This window comes from Protopterus annectens, chromosome 5.part1 (genome assembly GCF_019279795.1).
Source record: "Protopterus annectens isolate FY-2018-M chromosome 5.part1, PAN1.0, whole genome shotgun sequence".
Classification (NCBI taxonomy): Eukaryota; Metazoa; Chordata; order Ceratodontiformes; family Protopteridae; genus Protopterus; species Protopterus annectens.
Window position 1 is genome coordinate 656,555,985 of NC_056736.1, and position 17,919 is coordinate 656,573,903.

A 17,919-nucleotide genomic window follows, 5' to 3' on the forward strand; every position below is an offset into this window, starting at 1 on the left:
ATTTTATAATAAAATATAATATATCTACTTTGTGGGAAGTAGAGTTTAAAGATGTTCCAAAATTCTGATCTGGGACAAGTTCCAGTTAAACTCACAGTTACTGCTCACTCTAATCAACCAAAGACCGTACAACATTCAAGGCAATGTTACACAGACTTACAGGTGAAAGTGATATGAACTGTAAAACATTCCCATAAATAAAGACAAATGAAGGCTCACAAAAAGATAAACTGACGTTGTCTCAAGTTTCAAAAAGATCTAGTTAGCCTCAATTTTGGAAACGGGTGTTGCTAACCTGAGTGGCGTGAGATTACGGACTGTCTTAACCAGTAAGGTCTATAAATAAGGTCTGTGAACCTTATTAAAAGCCACTCATGTAATATTAGTGTATATAGGAGTCACTGCATGAAATTATAATCACTGCAAAGATCAGAAGAATGAATCACGCTGATACAGATACAATACCACGAGTATTTAACAGTACAAATAATGTATACCGATATCTGAGCTTTAGTAAAAAGAGGATGTCACATACTGAGAACGTAAACAGTGCATTTAAGACTGCAATATCTCGAGGATTAAGCACATTTTTAAATTACAGTGGATGGTGGGGCAACAGCATGAGTTGAGTGAAAGACATAAATTTTTGGCTACACGCCTGGGATAGACTGGGAACGTTCGTGCAGTATTATTCGATTCACTATACCGTTCCTAACAATCGCTTCACTTAATACAGGTTAGAAAAAAACACGTATGGCTAAAACAGAAGGTGAAAAAGAACTACACAGCCAACAGTAAAATGACTTACAGTGTAACTGAATTATGTCCAAACAGGCGGTTAGCTCTCTACAAGTTAACGCAGACTTTATTCGGTTATTAATCAGCACAGAAAGTACGCTATACATTTATTAAATTTCGTTGTGTAATGTATGTAACTTGGACTTGACCATAACTAAATCGATAATCATTAGATTTTATTTTCCTAACTTGACTTGAGAAATAAAACTCCTGAATGTTAAAAAGTCACAGTCAACGTCAGGTATATATTTGAAAATGTTGTCTATTTTTACCTCTCCAGTTCTGCATCATTGTCCATTACAAAGTACAAATCCAGTAAAGTACAACACTGTCAGTCATTAAACAGTAGGCGTACTGTCACCATCCGCAAACAACTTCCGAAACAACAGAGCATGGCAGTCTATCCCGAAAGACCCACGAAATAGAGTTGCCCCAAATTCGCCTTTCAACCATATTAACAGCTGATGACATCCCCAGAAAATGGAAAACGTCCTCTTCAGGTTGCACGTGTTTAAAAACAGTCTGGAAAGACTCCTACTTTTTTCTGATCAGTGATTTGATACCTTTTGTCTTACTTGTTAGAGATGTTAATTCATGATATATTTTGTTTTATAATGATTTGGTAAGCTTAACTGTCCAAATACTACAGCCTCATCAAGTGTGACATATCTTATTAAATTATACTGCAGTAAGAATACACTACTCTTTGCGTACAACTGCCAATTCTCATTATACAATACTGTACATTAAAACATCTGGCTAAATATTAAAGAACTATAGGCTTATCAGGCAGTACGGAAGTCAATCCCAGATACCAAGCCAAGGAGGTCGGGTACATTCATTATCTGACTTCATAATTGGTGGAACCGTGCAATCTAAAGAGACCTGCTTCGCCTGCTGATTGGGAATTTTGAATGCCAATCTAAGCTGTCAGGCTGGACATTTAGCTACAGCAGGTCGTGCTGTTCTGTGAATGTATTGTGCTGTGTCAAATGACGACTAGGAAAATCAAATCATGTGTTAAATTATATACTTAATGTTCTGCTGTTTGCTTTCTTGAGAAGGAACATTAAAAAGAAAAACACCCGAACCACATTTGGTAAGTGGTGACACACTTTATTTCCACTTATGCATTACATTAACCCAATACCCATGCATCTTTATAAAAAGCCAAGTGCTATACTGTATTGTCTTAAATTGCAGAATGCAATATAATAATTTTAATAATAATAATATTAGTAACTGCGATAACAGCAGTGACATGGCAAAACGTCCTTTTAAAGGTAGTAGATGACCGTGAGTACATCACCTTGAGTGACTCTTTAGGAAGTATTTTACGTTAAATTAAGTGGAATTGTGTGTGTGTGTGTGTGTGTGTGTGTGTGTGTGTGTGTGTGCGCGTGTGCGTGTGTATAATGTGGTTATGTTTTCATAAAGCACTTCTGAGTCTGGTGTTTTTGTTCTGTCAAAGGAAAAGAAAGTAACTGTATAAAACAACGTAAGTTTTAAAATGCATAGGAATACTGACTTTCTTTAACGTCATATGCTTTAGTATAGAATGACCAAGGAGATCATTTTTTTTGTTTGTTTTAAAAACGTGCCCAGTTCTGAATTAATAAAACTTGATAATACAAATATTAATATTGAACACAAGAGGTACGAATTTCAGTAGTTAAAAATGCTGATGAGGTGAGAATTCCGTCACAAATTTAAGATTTTCAAAATGGGTGCAGCTGGAATAGTAATACAATTATTTGATAAATGGAATATTTTATTGGGACCAGTTTAAAGTTCTTATTATAACATATATTGAAGTAATTTATGCATGCAAATGTTTTACACTTTTTTGTAATGTGACTGAATTGCAAGTTTCATTTATTTTTAGGATAGGTCTTAATCAATGCAATTCTGCAATGATAATCGGAATTTAAGATTCCATAGTAAAACTTAAAACTGCTAATAAAACCTAGGTAAATGCATTGCTGTCACCCCCCCACCCCCACCACCACCACCACCACCACCACCACCACCAATGTTTAACACTTCTCGAGACAGGTAATTATCTTTATTATGAACATATACTTATGCAACTTTGTACTATCTGTTTGTTATTCTTTTTTTTTCAGAGCAAGGTAAATACTGTTCACATATCCACATCAAGCAAGTGTTCTGGAAAATTATTTTAATACATAACATGACAGCAATAACAACAAATTCAGATGCAGTCACACCTGGGTAAGTTCTGTGGTTTGTTTCATGTTTTAATACTTTTGCCATTTGCTGAAAAAAGGTGCATCCTCATTCCTTTCCTGAATCAGCTTAGTCTTGCTAGTTTCAGGGTATGTACAGTTTCTTGTGCTTTTCTTCATTTAGTTAAATATATTATGTTTTTGCCAACTCTGTAGTCCAGTTTCTATTGCTTGAAAGACCATCTTCAAGTTTGCTGGCCTAATGGTTAAGGTGTTTGCGTTACAGACACAAGGTGCAGGGTATGATTCTCACAGGAAATACTTGGCCAGGCTTATAATAGCCCACACAGGCATATAGCCTAGTACTAATCTATGAATCCTAAGAAGTATACTTTCAGTGCCATTATCTGCTTGTTTAAATAGTCTAATTATATCTCTGTATCCTAGCAGGACTTGCTGTACAGTGTATATACTTTTTGTACTTAGCAGAAATTGACTACATGGCAAAACATACTACATGTCTCAAACTGCAGTAAATGTATTGTTTGTGTCCTAATGTGTATTCAGTATACTTTTACAAATGTTAGTAACTAAAACTGTTATACTCTTTCTCTTTATCTACTATGTTAAGTTTGTAAAGCATTGCAAATATTTGTCTAATCTGTAAATACTATTGTATGTATCATTTTGTTTTATATGTGGAGCTTTTCTTCCCAGAGGGCCTCTGCCGAAAAAGGACTTGTTGTCTAGTCAGACTTTCCCAGTAAACAAATGTAAAATAAAATAAAAAAAATTTTGTCCATCATTTGGATGATAAAATGCATAGGAATATTAACTTTCTGTACAATCTGCTGCTTTAGTTGCAATAGTTTCTCACCTGTCTTCTAATTAAGTATAATAATTATTCTTCATTCTTAAAATTAATCTTGTAATGCATTATTTTATTCTTCATTCTTAAAATTAATCTTGTAATGCATTATTTAATTTACCAATGTACAAACACCTCATCTCAAGTCTTATCAAGCCCATCCTGATGACTCAACCAGGCCGTGTTATTTACATTCAGATCTCTGTTTGACAGGGTCATAACATGCAGCACCTTGCATTTTGTTTGAAGAAAACATGGCTACCAAATGTTTATACTCTTTCTTCAGCTTCTTTTTAGGAATGTCCTTGTTCTCTGTCATCTCTGCCATGCCCATGCCCTTTTATGGCTTAGTATTATTAGTTAAAATAGGCTGTTTTTAGCCTTATCAAGACCACAAAAAACAAATATATAATGAATAAAATGACCAGCCAGCACAATCCAACCAGTTTATTCACTTCTGACGGCTCGGCACAAAGCCTCCAAATCACATGCTTATATACTCATATTATTTAGTTCAATAAAACAATAATAACATAAATTAGATAAACCAAACCACTTAAACACAAATCTTCTTTAGTTAAAGTAACAATACATTATAATAAAATCCTCCAATTAAATTCAGAATTCATGCCCCTAGGGCTTAAAGTGTCAAACTTTAAAATATATAATGCTTCCTTATATAATAATTTATTCTTTAAACAAGAATCAAGGGGAAAAACATCTAACTTCTCTAACACCATACCCTGTAAATGCATCGGATTACTTTGATGTACCGCCTGAAAATGCAAAGCCACTGAACTAGACTTTTTAACATTAATAATGTCCCTCACATGTTCCAAAAAAAAAGGCATACTAATGGAAAATGTCCGGGCGACCGGACCTTTTTCCATTAGTATAAGTCTGATTTACAACGTGCACGCTGACCAATCAGCATGCACATTTTGGAATATTAATGGGGGGGTCATTGTATAATATCAAATAACTAATTAAAATATAAAAATAAATAAACATGGAATGTATAACAGTATATACTATAAACAGAAATATAAAAATAAATAAAATGCAACAATATGATTTGTTTCTATGGGGAACATTGGCTGGTCCTGCTTTTCCTGTCGTGGGTTTGGTGTTCTATGGGGAACAGCTTAAACTTCCCTTGATTGAAACTGTCTATATATATGAATTTGTGACTTGGTGCATTTTCAATTATCTAGCAATGATATAAATTCTATAATACTTGGTTGTCTATCATAATTAAATGAAGAAAGTGGGAGGGAGTAAAACGGAGCATTTGCCGAATGTGATGATGTCATTGCGCATGCACAAAGGTGCTGCAATGACAACGAGCACACTTCTTTCATTTTTAACATTTCTAACTGTTGGAAATGGAATATAACATAATGGGGGTGCAATATAAGTATATCTTAAGTGGATTACACTTCTTTCATTTTTAACATTTCTAACTTTTGGAATTGGAATATAACATAATGGGGGTGCAATATAAGTATATCTTAAGTGGATTACACTTCTTTCATTTGTAACATTTCTAACTTTTGGAAATGGAATATAACATAATGGGGGTGCAATGTAAGTATATCTTAAGTGGATTACACTTCTTTCATTTGTAACATTTCTAACTTTTGGAAATGGAATATAACATAATGAGGGCGCAATATAAGTATATCTTAAGTGGATTACACTTCTTTCATTTGTAACATTTCTAACTTTTGGAAATGGAATATAACATAATGGGGGTGCAATATAAGTATATTTTAAGTGGATTACACTTGCTAGCCAAGTTTAACAGTCAAAAATGTGATGGGAAGAAGTCGAGTTTTAAAACAGAACTTGAATACATGGCATGGGTAACCTGTTTGTATTTTAAACTGCAGTTTTATTTACACTGTTAGAAGTAATAGGAATACATAGAAGGTTAGACCTAGAGTTGTTATTGTAATATTTTTAAGTAACAGCATATGTATGAAGTAAAGCAGACATCACAGTGCAATATGACTTTAGCAAAGAATATATAATGAAAATAGACTTTAGTATCACTGCTGTTTAAATAATGATGTTTAGCATAAAATATAGTATCTGACATGCTGCTGATAGAAGCAATGCTAAGAAATGTTTCTAAATGTGCTGAAATGTTTCTAAATATGAAATGCTTGTTGATGCCTATGAATACTTTGATTGCTGAATAAGATTTTTAATGTGCTATAAAAATTGTATTTTAAAAGTAATACTATGCAATATAGATGAAGGGACTGATGCTTTTAAAAGAGGGTGTGTCTAAAGCAACTTGATTGACTGGGAGTGATCTTTCAGGTTAATGAGGTATACAGGGACAGCTTTTAAAAACCTTTCTGTGTGTGATTTTACATTTGTATATTGTCTGAAAAAGCCATGGACAGTGGTGAAAGCGCTTACCAAATATTAAAGTTCTTGGTTTATTTTATGTGGTCTGGAGCTATTCTTTGTACAACTGATACCATATTTTTCTTTGCTGTTATCTTTGTTTGTTTGGTGGAACAGTTTGCATTTACCATCTGGTTGTTTGCCTGTTTCCTGTTTAAATAATATTTTAAAAAGTTTATAAAAAGATTCATGTGTTTAATCATCCCCCACCAATCTGACCATTGTAGAGGTTCCGCTGAATAGCCTGTAATTCCGGGCTTAAAAACAAGAGAAGAGGTAATGTGAATAATTACTTGGAGAATTTGGAAGTGAAATGGATTATAGCCCTGCAAGCACATAAAGTTCCAGGGCTTAATGCTAGTATTCCTTTAAGGCCAGCTTTAATTAGTAGAAGGTGAACTTGATTTTTTAATTATATGTGATTTTAACTTGTATAAATGTTTTACTTTGAGTTGCTTTTTATATGGATCCTTTGAAGTGGTAACCCTGCAAAAGATCTCATCCTTTTGTAATAAAAAAGTGTTTTAGGACGTTTTTTGGCTTTTTCTCAGCTTTGTTGGTGTGCTCACATCTTGATTTTTTTGTTTGTGAGCCACCTTTGCAGGAGTGCGTACTGTTTATTTTACTTTTGTTTTAGCCTGTAATTCCATCAGTCACCTTTGAGGTTGCTGTAGAGTACAGGTACAATGTCATATATTCTTTGCTAGTAAAATACAACCAATCTTCGAGAATTTGGCTTAAATGCACCTGACTGTGGTGAAACTAATCTCAAACAAATATTATTATTATTGCAATAACAAGTGTAATACTAAGGTAGCTCGCCTATCACACTGAAGGATTGTAGTGCAATATACAAACTGTGCAATAATTCAGTTTAATCATAGATATGCTGCTATTGTTTCAATTTTACTTTGACAATATTACCTTCATATTGTTCTTGTCTTCCTTGTCTCATGTTCTGGGATGGGTGTGGGTCACTGCTGTCCTACTTTATACTTACTAATTGCTAGTTATTAAATTTCTACTGTGATATTTTATTAATTTTTCTCTGTCTATATGTGCAACTGTTCCCTGCATTGAGAACGACGCATTGTAATTTTGTTCGGCTACACTGCTGTGTAGCTCTGAATGACAATAAAGTTTTCTTTGACCTTGACTTGGCTAATATACATCTAGATATACTCCATCTGAAGTGTTTTGTAAAAACCTGTCAGTTTCAATTGCCTCTCACCCACATGACTCTTATGGTCACTTTGTCCCTTCTTTGTAGTTTTGGACCATTGGTTTCTCTGATAGAAACAAAATAGTCATTTCCTAGGCTCTTTTACTTATTCCTGTGCATTCTACTTAAGTTTTCTTTTTGCAATGTTGAGTATTCCATCTCTATTGTTTGTGTTTAACATGATAAAAGAAGCAAGTTTTCCCTTTCTTAACATTCAGATCTGTTCTTTGTGCTTTTTATACTTGCTTTCTCAAACTACTGACCTTGATTCTGGGAAATTCATTATCTGCAGTATTAGTTCTGCTGCCCTCACAGTATGCCTGAGCTGTAGAAAGGTTGTAGTGTTATTTTATATCCTTTATTTCAGCTGGCTTCTCTCTATATTAGACTGGCTTTTTGGTCCTGAATGCCTTCTTCTCACTATATTTGCAAATGTTAGTAGCCTTAGTTTACCATATTTTGATTGCTCCATTTTTGCTGGTTTGAAGTCTTTATTACCTTCTTGCATTCTAGGTTTGCCTTTCCAAAGTCTTTCATCCTTCATTCTGGCATTGCCTCTTTCCTCCTTTTAAGTATGGAAAACGTTCTATGCTTAAGTTACTGTGACAGATATCCTTTATTCCCATATTTAGGACAAACCTCCTTTTGGGTTTGATATGGTTTTCTCTTGTTGGATATATGGTCTTCTGTGACAAAAACAGTTATGGGTATCATTATGGAAGACATATGTCATCTACACCTGATTTTTGATTTATGCTACTTTATTCCATAATAATTTCAAGTCATGTAGAGTGATGTACTTTTTAAGTCCTTACGTAGAGCCTTTCTTCTTTGAAGACTTGTGTCCTGCATGAGTCTTTATTGCAGTATTGTTTTTTTTTTTTTGAGTGTTATATAGAAACCATTTTGGTTTCTTTCTATTATGAACTATGCCATTCCATCCAAGCTCCACACTTTCATGTAACACCTTCACAGCTTTTACTGTATGCTGTTTATATTCCAATTATGGTGATGAGTTATCCATGCTTCTGTAGCTGCAGCTATATTCCTATGTACACCTCTTAGAAGGAGCTGTAGATATGTTGTTAACCATGTCCATGTTTTCATAAACATCATCTGCTCCTGTTATTTCAGGCTTCTAGTTTTTATTGTTGTAGAATTTTACTTCTCTTAGCCTTCTCCTCTAACCAATGGCTTTTGTTTTTTTTTTTTTTTTTTTTTTTTTTTTTTTTGCAGATGCTTTGGTGCGGGTTTTATATATACATGCACACACACACACACATATATATATATATATATATATATATATATATATATATATATATATATCATCATCATCTTTTGGCTGTTCCGTTGGGGGTCGCCACAGTGATCATCTGTTTCCATTTCTTCCTGTCCTCTGCATCTTGCTCTGTCACACCAACCACCTGCATGCCCTCTATCACCACATCCATAAACCTTATCTTAGGCCTTCCTCTTTTCCTTTTACCTGGTAGCTTCATCCATAGCATCTTTTTCCCAATATACTCAGCATCCCTCCTCAGCACATGTCCAAACCAATGTAATATTGCCTCTCTGGCTTTGTCTCCAAACCTTCCAACCTGGGCTGACCCTCTAATATACTTATTCCTAATCCTGTCCACCCTCGTCACACCCAGTGCAAATCTTAACCTCTTTAACTCTGCCACATCCAGCTCTAACTTCTGCCTTTTTGTCAATGCCACTGTGTCCAACCCATATAACACAGTTGGTCTCACTACCCTCTTGTAGACTTATATATATATATATATATATATTTTTTTTTTAATGCACGTCTCCACAAATTTACTGTTTGGTTTATTTTGAAGACATATTGCTGTCCTTACTTAGAAGTTAATTAATGTTTGTTATAGCCCAATGTGTTCAGCCATGGAAAAAAGCTCTGTTGTTACTGTGGCAAAAGGAGATACTGCCAGCACAGCTATCTGAAATGTTATAAATAATTATATGTCATTTGTGAATATCAACAAGATGCATACAAGATGCTTGTATTACAAATGTTTTAGAACTGTATGCCATGTGTATATCAAACTGCTTGAAGGTATTTGCAAAGTGCTGTTTGAAATGTAACTACAGTGTACCATGCTAGGAAAGAACAGAAATGTACATGCACTGTTGTAACTTGATTTATTTATTTACATTTGTTTACTGGGAAAATCTGACTGGGCACAGGCCCTTTTTCAGCGGAGGCCCAGAGAGAAAAGCTCCACAGAACAATAAATGAGCATTTGAGTTCATGAAGAACAATTAAATATAAATACAATAGCAAATAATACATACTGCAGCAAACATTAGCTATACATACAATATGAAACATAGTAGTGAACAGATGTACCAATATCTAGCTAGATGCTAGGAATAAAGGTAGGATGTATATACAGATAGTACTAAGCTCAAACAGATACTATTTTAAACTCCTAAACCTAAATCGTATATGCAAATATTGCACTAAACTCAAACCGATATAAAGCAGATGCTCTACATGAAGGTGGAACAAGCTAGAAGAGCTAGTGAGATGGAAGGGGAAGATAGAGGAGTAAGAGAGGAGGGTGAGTAGTATACATGGTAGTGAGAGGAAGCTAGTTGTAAGTCAGTTGGATATGTATTTGGAGTTGAGATGAAGTGAGGTAGTTAAGCATGTTATAACAGATCTGAGAGATTGAGTGAGGAGGGAAGGGGATGGTAGAGGGAGAGCTAAAGCATGCAGAGGGAGGAATGCAGTGATCAGATGGTGTGAGGCAGGGTGGCTAGGGGAAGGGAGAGGTGGAGGAGGTAAAAAGGAGGGTTACTAGTCAGCATTGGTACATGGGCATAACCAGAGACTTTTTAGTGAGTTTTTAATGCAGTCTTGAAGTGATTGCAAGACGGTAGTGTGGTTATGGGGGAGGGGGTTATTCCATACTCTGGATATGATGCAGGAGAAAACTGCTTCTGCTGCTGAGTTCTTGGGTTTGGTCACTAGAAGCAGATTTTTGCTGCTGGAGCGTAGTGGTCTAGTGGAGCAGTAGGGCCGGGGAAGATTTTGAAGGAATAGGACTATAAAAAGATAGTTATGACTTGTGGGTGAGAGGGAGAGTTGATTCAGGTGAAGAAGTTGAGGGAATTCAAGCCAGTTAAGTTCTCTGAAATACAGTAGTGGCTGCGATAAGATGCTGCAAACTTAATTTTATTGTAGCAAGCCTTGAGCTTGTTTAGGTCTGTTTGTCTAAGGTAGGAAAGTATAGGGGAGGTGTAGAGTAAAGTGGAGATTAGGTGGGAATTGGCAGCAGAAATTCTGGCTGCTTGGTGAGGAATTGTTTGTTTCTGCACCTAACATAACTGTTTAAACGTATATATGTTAACAGTGGAAACTGGAACACAGGAGGTTAACTTCAGTCCAGCAAAATGTCAGAAAAATAGCTGAAATTAAATTACTTTATGACTATGCAATAAAAGAGGATATCTTTCAGTTTCCATGCAGCAAGGAGACACAGTGTCTGTACTAGGGAATTTTCTGTATTGTCTTTAATGTGAAATAATTATTAGTTTTGAAATGTGAAGGAATGCGATTGTTTTATGACTTCCCTCATCTGCCAAAGATCTGAGGTCTATGTATTTTCATAGGTAGACGCTAAATACTGCTAGCTTCCAGCAGTGGGGGTTTCACCTGGAATACGGTCAGATGACAAGAAATTATGTCATTCTGCAAGCTATCCCAGCAGTAATATTTGAGATATTAATTTGAGAGGTCTCTGAGTGAGACACAGCATTCTGTATTCTGTCTTGGATGCAACAAACAACAAACAATAAGAAACACTCACCACATCTGCCTTGCTGTAAGTTTCTAGGGAATAATAACTCCCTTGGATATAGTCAGGAATATAGCAAAGCTTAGCTTGGATATTTTTCTTTATGTACTTGAGACTGTCCTGCAATGTTGTTTTAAATATTTCCTGTGATTTTGAGCTCTGATGTCACTGTGAATATATACTTATTATTTTCTTGTTCTTTTTAATATTAAATATGTTTAAACCTTTCATTGTGGCTGGTCTGTCTAGGGATATTTAAGTTTTGAGAAATCTTGCATATTTATTTGCTGACACTGTTTGGGCCACTCCTAATAGCCTTGCTCTTGGTCAAACTACCATTTGTATTAATATCTCTCGGTATATTGGGTAACCTTGGAAGAGCCATAAAGTCACTGGAGGAGTGACTGGTGGCAATGAAAATTACCTTGTATTCTGGGCAGAAGGGGACATAGCTAGTAAATCTGTGCCAGCATTTATCAGAGTGTGTGTGTGTGTGTGTGTGTGTGTGTGTGTGTGTGTGTGTGTGTGTGTGTGGCAATCAATCCGCAAAGGGTGTGTGTGTCAGCTACTTGAACAGGGACATGAAGCACTGGTTGGACAGAAAGGGTGCTGGAGGTCTTGGCTTGGTCACTCAGCCGAGATTTCAACTCTATAGCTGTGCCAGTGGGGAGTCTTATTGGGAATCTGGAGAAAGAGGGAAAAATCAGCCCCTGACTGGCTGTAGTCTGTGTGTGCTCTCAAGGGAAATTGCACTTGATCCAGAAAGCTGCATCTGGAAATACTGTGTGTGTACCTTGTTGTCCTCTCAGTGTATGTCCCCCACTGGTGCCAGAGGTGAAGATTGGAGCTCCTTGATTACTGGTCCAGTGGTGGGTCATCACAGTTAAACATATTTATATCTGCACTGCTACATATTTAGTATCACATTAGTTAAATTTTAATTGAATGGTCAGATAAGAAAGTGTACACAATACAGTAAGTACAGTAAAATACGCAACATAAAGATATTTCAAGATATATTATAAACTGCTAATAGGGTACAAATGACAGAAAAAAACAGAGATATGCAACATTAAGTGTTAGTACCCAACATCTTTGTCTTAGGAAGCATCTGGTCAAGCTAAACAATGTTTTGCAAAGTAAATGCATATGTTTGTCTGGCAATTTAACTCAGAGGAATAAAGCTATGATCTGCTGACAAACCATGTTTGATTCCATCAGCCTTAATTTGTCTCAGTGGTGCAGTGATTAGCGCTGCGGCTTCACAGCAATAGTTTCTCTGGTTCAATTATTGGCTGGGGTGCCTTCTGTGTGGAGTCTGCATGTCCTCCCTGTGGTCGCGTGGGTTTCCTCCAGGTGCTCTGGTTTCCTCCCACATCCCAATTGGATTGGTGGATTGGACACTCTCAGTTGGCCCTAGGTGTGAATGTGTGTGCCTTCTGTGGAAGATTGGGCACCGGGCTAGCAACTTAATACCGTAAAACTTCACTGCTAGTCGTTCTGTGGACTGTTGTTCCACTGTGCTGACCCCTAACCTGGATAAGCCGAAAGGAGATGAGGAGTCTTAATTTGTAAACTGTGTGACTCTGAACAACTCACTTAAGTAGATAATCTTCCCTTGTTACCCCCATAAAATGAGGCACTACTTCTTTGCTTACCTAGTTAACTAGATAATTAAAAAAAAATGTGCATATGTTGTTGTTGTTTGTCTTTTGGCTTTTCCCGGTTAGGGGTCACCACAGCAGAACTCTGGTCCGCTAATGATTGGCAGTAGATTTTCAGTAGATAGGCAGTAGATAGGTTGGGAGGGTGGCCTAATGGTTAAGGTGTTTAAAATGGCTTAAAATGGCTCGCAAGAGCAGTTAGTACTAATCTATGAACATATGAACCTATGAACGCCGAGGTGCCAGCTCGACGTCCAGCCTTCAATGAAGGCACGCCCATTTATGTATGTCTTTATGTATTAAAATAAAAAATACTGAAAGACAGCAATCAAAAGTAATAATAATAATCATGTCCATGTGAGGAATACTGAGTTTGTGTAAAGGGTGGACAGTGGTGGACAGTGGTGTTGACTTAAGAGCGACTTTAGGTTAGGTTGGAACTAAAGAGATGTGTGGAGAAACTTGCAGAACACACTAGAAAATTCTGGTAAGAGGAAATAATGTAGAAAATGTGAGGAGGGGTAAACAGGAGAAAGAGAGTGTGGAACTAGGTAATGATGGTAATAACAGAATGGAAAAGTCTGGAGCATTATATATCACAGATGGAAAATTAATAGAACTGGTCAGCTGATTGGAAGAAAAGCATGTATTTGAATGTTTAATGAAAAGAACAAAACAGATCATGGCTGTTATAGATGGGGTGGTACTGGTGTGTTGCATTATACCACACTGTACCTGCAGTTTGCTTGAGAAAGATTGTTTTTATTTGTTAAAGGGGAAATTGTACCACAGGATGGACATTCATTGAGAAAGGGCATTGTCTTTATCAGGGTAAGACTGTTTTTTCCTCATAGTACCATTTTAGTCAAGAAGTTTGTCTTTGTCTTTACCATTATTGTAGTGCCAATTCATAGTACTCAGCGGAAACCCGCAACAGTTCTAGTCTTTTACAGTCACATGTAACCCTAGGAACTTTCCCTGCCCCACTGCCATTATGCAGTTTGTCAGGAAATGAAATGCATTATGACATGTAATGTCTCATATTTATGTCATAGTGTTTCATGCCATGCATGTTTTACATTATGTTGCTTCTCATACTAGTGTGGGTCTTTTATCCATTGTCTTCCCCTTGGAAAGATTTATCTGGTATGATATAAGACTGTTTTTGTTAATTGCTGTCAGTAGAATGAACATGTTTCTTATCCTTCCTTACATTTCTTTGTAGTTCTAAAACAGTTTATCTAATTCTCTACCTTTAGGCCTTCACTATTTTTTCACCTTCATCTAGACTGACCTTCCTATAGGGTACTTCAGATTGCTGATCACTGATTTTCATTGTCATAAAGTCTATAACAAATCATGGAAATAACACTGTTATATAATTTAGTACACTACTATTTGATTCTGCAGTTAAATTCCAATAGAACCTTCTTCTAGTACAGATTCAAGTAAATCATTGTCAGTGCTGACTGTGAAGTTGTAGAGCAGAGATAGTGTTGCGCTGAGGTGCAGTGATGAAACAGCAGCGCATTTTATCATTTGGTGCACTGTGTAAGTGAGAGGAATTTTCCATGTATTTTATGTGTTTGCATATCTCATTTACTAGTGTATTTAGTGAAGAGGCAACACATGGCAATATGGTTGTGATTGACAACTTTTGTTCTGTTAATGTTGGAATTATTAGAAAGGAAAAGTAATACAGTGTGTGGTAGCACTGATGCAGTTCACAATTCTACTTAGCATCTGCTGTCTGTATCTACGGTGCTAAGGAAGCAGTATTCTTAATACCAAAATTGTGTGAAGTTATAGCCAAAAATAAGTAAGAAAAATGTTTCAGTTTATTTTACATGTTTGCAGACTGCACTCTGCAATAAAAAAAATCAACCTGCAGCATTGTGGCTTTGATTAACTACTGCTATTCTGTGATGCACTCGTCTGTAATATTTCAGTACAAGGTAAGCAGGAGGAATACTTTATTTTATTTTATTTTACATATCTTATTTTCATTTGATGAAGCGTTTAATGGCAGAGCAACATGATTCTGAGTGACAAGAACTATTCTGTACACAGTAGAATAAATACAGAGGGAGCGCTGTGCAAAGCAGAATTAATGCAGTCAAGTGATTCACTTAGTACCTTAAGTCTTTATTAACTTCGCAACATGGAGGAGGTGCAATTTTCTGATAATTGTTACTGAGAAGTTATAATTAAATATAAGCAAGAAGAACATTTCACTTTAAAAAGTTTACAAATGCCATTGAGTGCACTGTTTAGGTGTTCTGCTCTTACATGCGTGAAAATTGTTGAGCTCAGTTTCCTGATGTTTAGCTTTTCACTGACTGTTCTCCATAGGAAATCAGCACAGGTGTGACTTCTGTTTGCACACCACTAGTTTATATGGCCTTTTCTTTTTCCCTAAACATGCAGTAATGATGTTACCATATATGAGCAGGAGTGTACAGAGGCAAAGCATGTGAGTAGATGCAGGTTGCAATGCCTTGTTTTGTGTTTCATTCAGTTGAAGCTTCAGGGAAATTAACCTCACCAAAACAAAACCTACTTTTTAACAGAGAAGCAACATAATGCAACATGGTTTTGATAGGCATGCTGTACTCTGGGATACCTGATGCTCAAAAGTTCTGGTCGGCTAAAGGCAAGTGTAACATTTCACTCTGTTTAATATGTTTTGCATATTTTACTCAGTGCAGTGTTTAATGGGGAAGAAACATCGTTTTGGTTAAAACTGTTGTTCTGGGTGTAATAGAATTAATGTAGCGGGCAAACAGTGTTGTATATAATAGAAAGAATGTAGTCTAAAGACCCACTTTGCATATAAAGGCTAAATTTTAATTTCCTAAGGAAGTACCCAGTTATGAGACTCTGTAGCCCAAATGACTGTTTCAATTTTTGTTGCATGTTTGCAAATATCATTTGGATCATTGCATAATGGGAAACAACATAACAACAACAACATGATTTTAAGTTTTGACTGACTGGTGCTATTATGTGATACCCAGTGATAACAACAAAATGCCAGCTGTTAGCTAGAGAAATGTTTCACTTTAATGTAGTTTTCATTTGATTTAATGACAAGTGAAAGCCAAATAAAGTTACGAGATGTTTCACTTTATTTTATTACAAATTTCATTTGCTGTACTGTTTAATGGGGATGCTACGTTCTAATGCCTGATTCTCAAATATTATAGCAAAATATTGAAGAAGTATTTCACTTTATTATGCATTTCTGGAAACAATATTTGATACATTGTTCAATAAAATAGCAACATGCAACACCATGGTTTTGATTGGCAAGTTGTCCTATACACAGTAGGTTTTATACATTGAGGAAGCAGTGCAAGACAGAATTAACTTGTTCTATAAACCTGCGTAGCATTAGAAGGAGGTATTGATTTAATGCAGTTGAGGAGTGCTATTCTGTGATACCCATTAGTGAGAAGTTGTAGCAATGTTTAAATAATAAGAATGTTTTACTTTATTTTACATGTTTCAAGATATAATTCGATGCAGCTTGTAATGGGGAAGAAATATACAGTGGAGAGATTTTGATAGGCATATGGTTTTCTGTGATGTCAAATACTGAGAAGTTGTAACCAAATATAAGCAAGAGGAATATTTCACTTTATTGTACATATGTACAAATGCCATTTAGTGCAGTATTTCATGGAGAAGCAATGTGCAGCTGTACTGCTTCAATTTACAAGTTCTGTTCTGTGCATAAAAAATAATACTCTGTTGTGCTTGTTATAATAAGTATATTTAGTATAATTAGTACTGCTTACAGTTCCTCTTGGCATTGAAACATGTATCATTATTTGTTTCATTAAGGAATCAGTAAAAAAAATTCTTTAACAGGCAGTTATATCTTAAAAGAAATGCATTAATTTGTTTTATTTATTTGAAAATATTTATTTATTATTTTTTTTTTATGTATGTATTTATTTATTTAATGTTTGTTTACCGGGGTAGTCCGACTGGGTGGGAAACGCATTTTCAGCGGAGGCCTTGGGGGCTCACAGGTTACAGAGAGTAATCACAGTTGAAATTATTACAAGCATATATTAGGAAAGGGTGATAAGGAAAACATAGTTAGCTGTAACACTAATTACAGTTGTCAAAGTAAAACATATAGCTACAGTAATGGTTGCAATTTTCAACATGAAAAATCATAATATGTAGAGAAAGATAACCACAATTAAAAAAAAATGTCATTTAGCTAAACATAGCTTGGGTTTTATATATGACTTGATAAGAGTATGTGTTAGTGGTTAAGTGTATAAGTAAGAGATGAAAGGTTTGCCTAGTCAGCTTGAGTATGTCGACAGGAAATTGTTATGACATTTAATGAGGTAGCAACATATTGCAGCATGGGTTTGATTGGCAAATGCTACTGCATGATATCCAATGGTAAAAAAGTGGAAACTAAATGTAAACAAAATAAATGTTCACTTTATTTTATTACAGATGCCATTTGGTATACCCAGAAGTGACAAACAAAATCCAAATATAAGGAAGAAACTTATGTCATTTTACTTTATTGCAAACGTAATTTGGTGCACTGTTTAATGGAGAAGTGATAGAAAGCAACATTTTTATTGTTTGATAAGTACAGTCCAGTGATACCCAGTAGTGAAACTATTTAATGGGAAAGTACAGAAGAAAACGAAAACTGGGCCCAACCATCAAGACTTTAATAAAATGTAGAGATAAAAACAGCAAACCTTTTGACTAAAGGAACTCTTTATTAATGCTACCACAAAAATAGAATTCTGCAGTGAGTCTGTATATACTAATACTAATTGCCAGCAAATTCTAATTAGTCAGTTACCCAAATACAGGAATTGATAAATATAAAAAATGTGAAAAAGATGTTAAAGAGATATTTTCACATAGTCATATGATCATAGTTTTAAAT

The 17,919-nt window shown here is 35.4% G+C and overlaps 2 protein-coding genes across 2 annotated transcripts in view; one reads left to right on the forward strand and one right to left on the reverse strand.

Moving 5' to 3' along the window:
* POLR1D (RNA polymerase I and III subunit D) overlaps positions 1–1,242 on the reverse strand; it is a 126,229-nt gene extending 124,987 nt beyond the window's left edge. Inside the window, exon 1 of the mRNA XM_044073274.1 lies at positions 1,071–1,242. Coding sequence (XP_043929209.1) covers positions 1,071–1,096 — 26 coding nt within the window. The 5' untranslated portion in view covers positions 1,097–1,242. The remainder of the gene's footprint in view (positions 1–1,070) is intronic.
* Positions 1,243–1,725: 483 nt separating this feature from the next.
* Positions 1,726–17,919, forward strand: part of LNX2 (ligand of numb-protein X 2) — a 670,209-nt gene continuing 654,015 nt past the window's right edge. The window contains exons 1-2 of the mRNA XM_044073272.1: positions 1,726–1,897; positions 2,925–3,033. The gene's annotated coding sequence lies outside the window, so the exon portion shown is untranslated. The remainder of the gene's footprint in view (positions 1,898–2,924; positions 3,034–17,919) is intronic.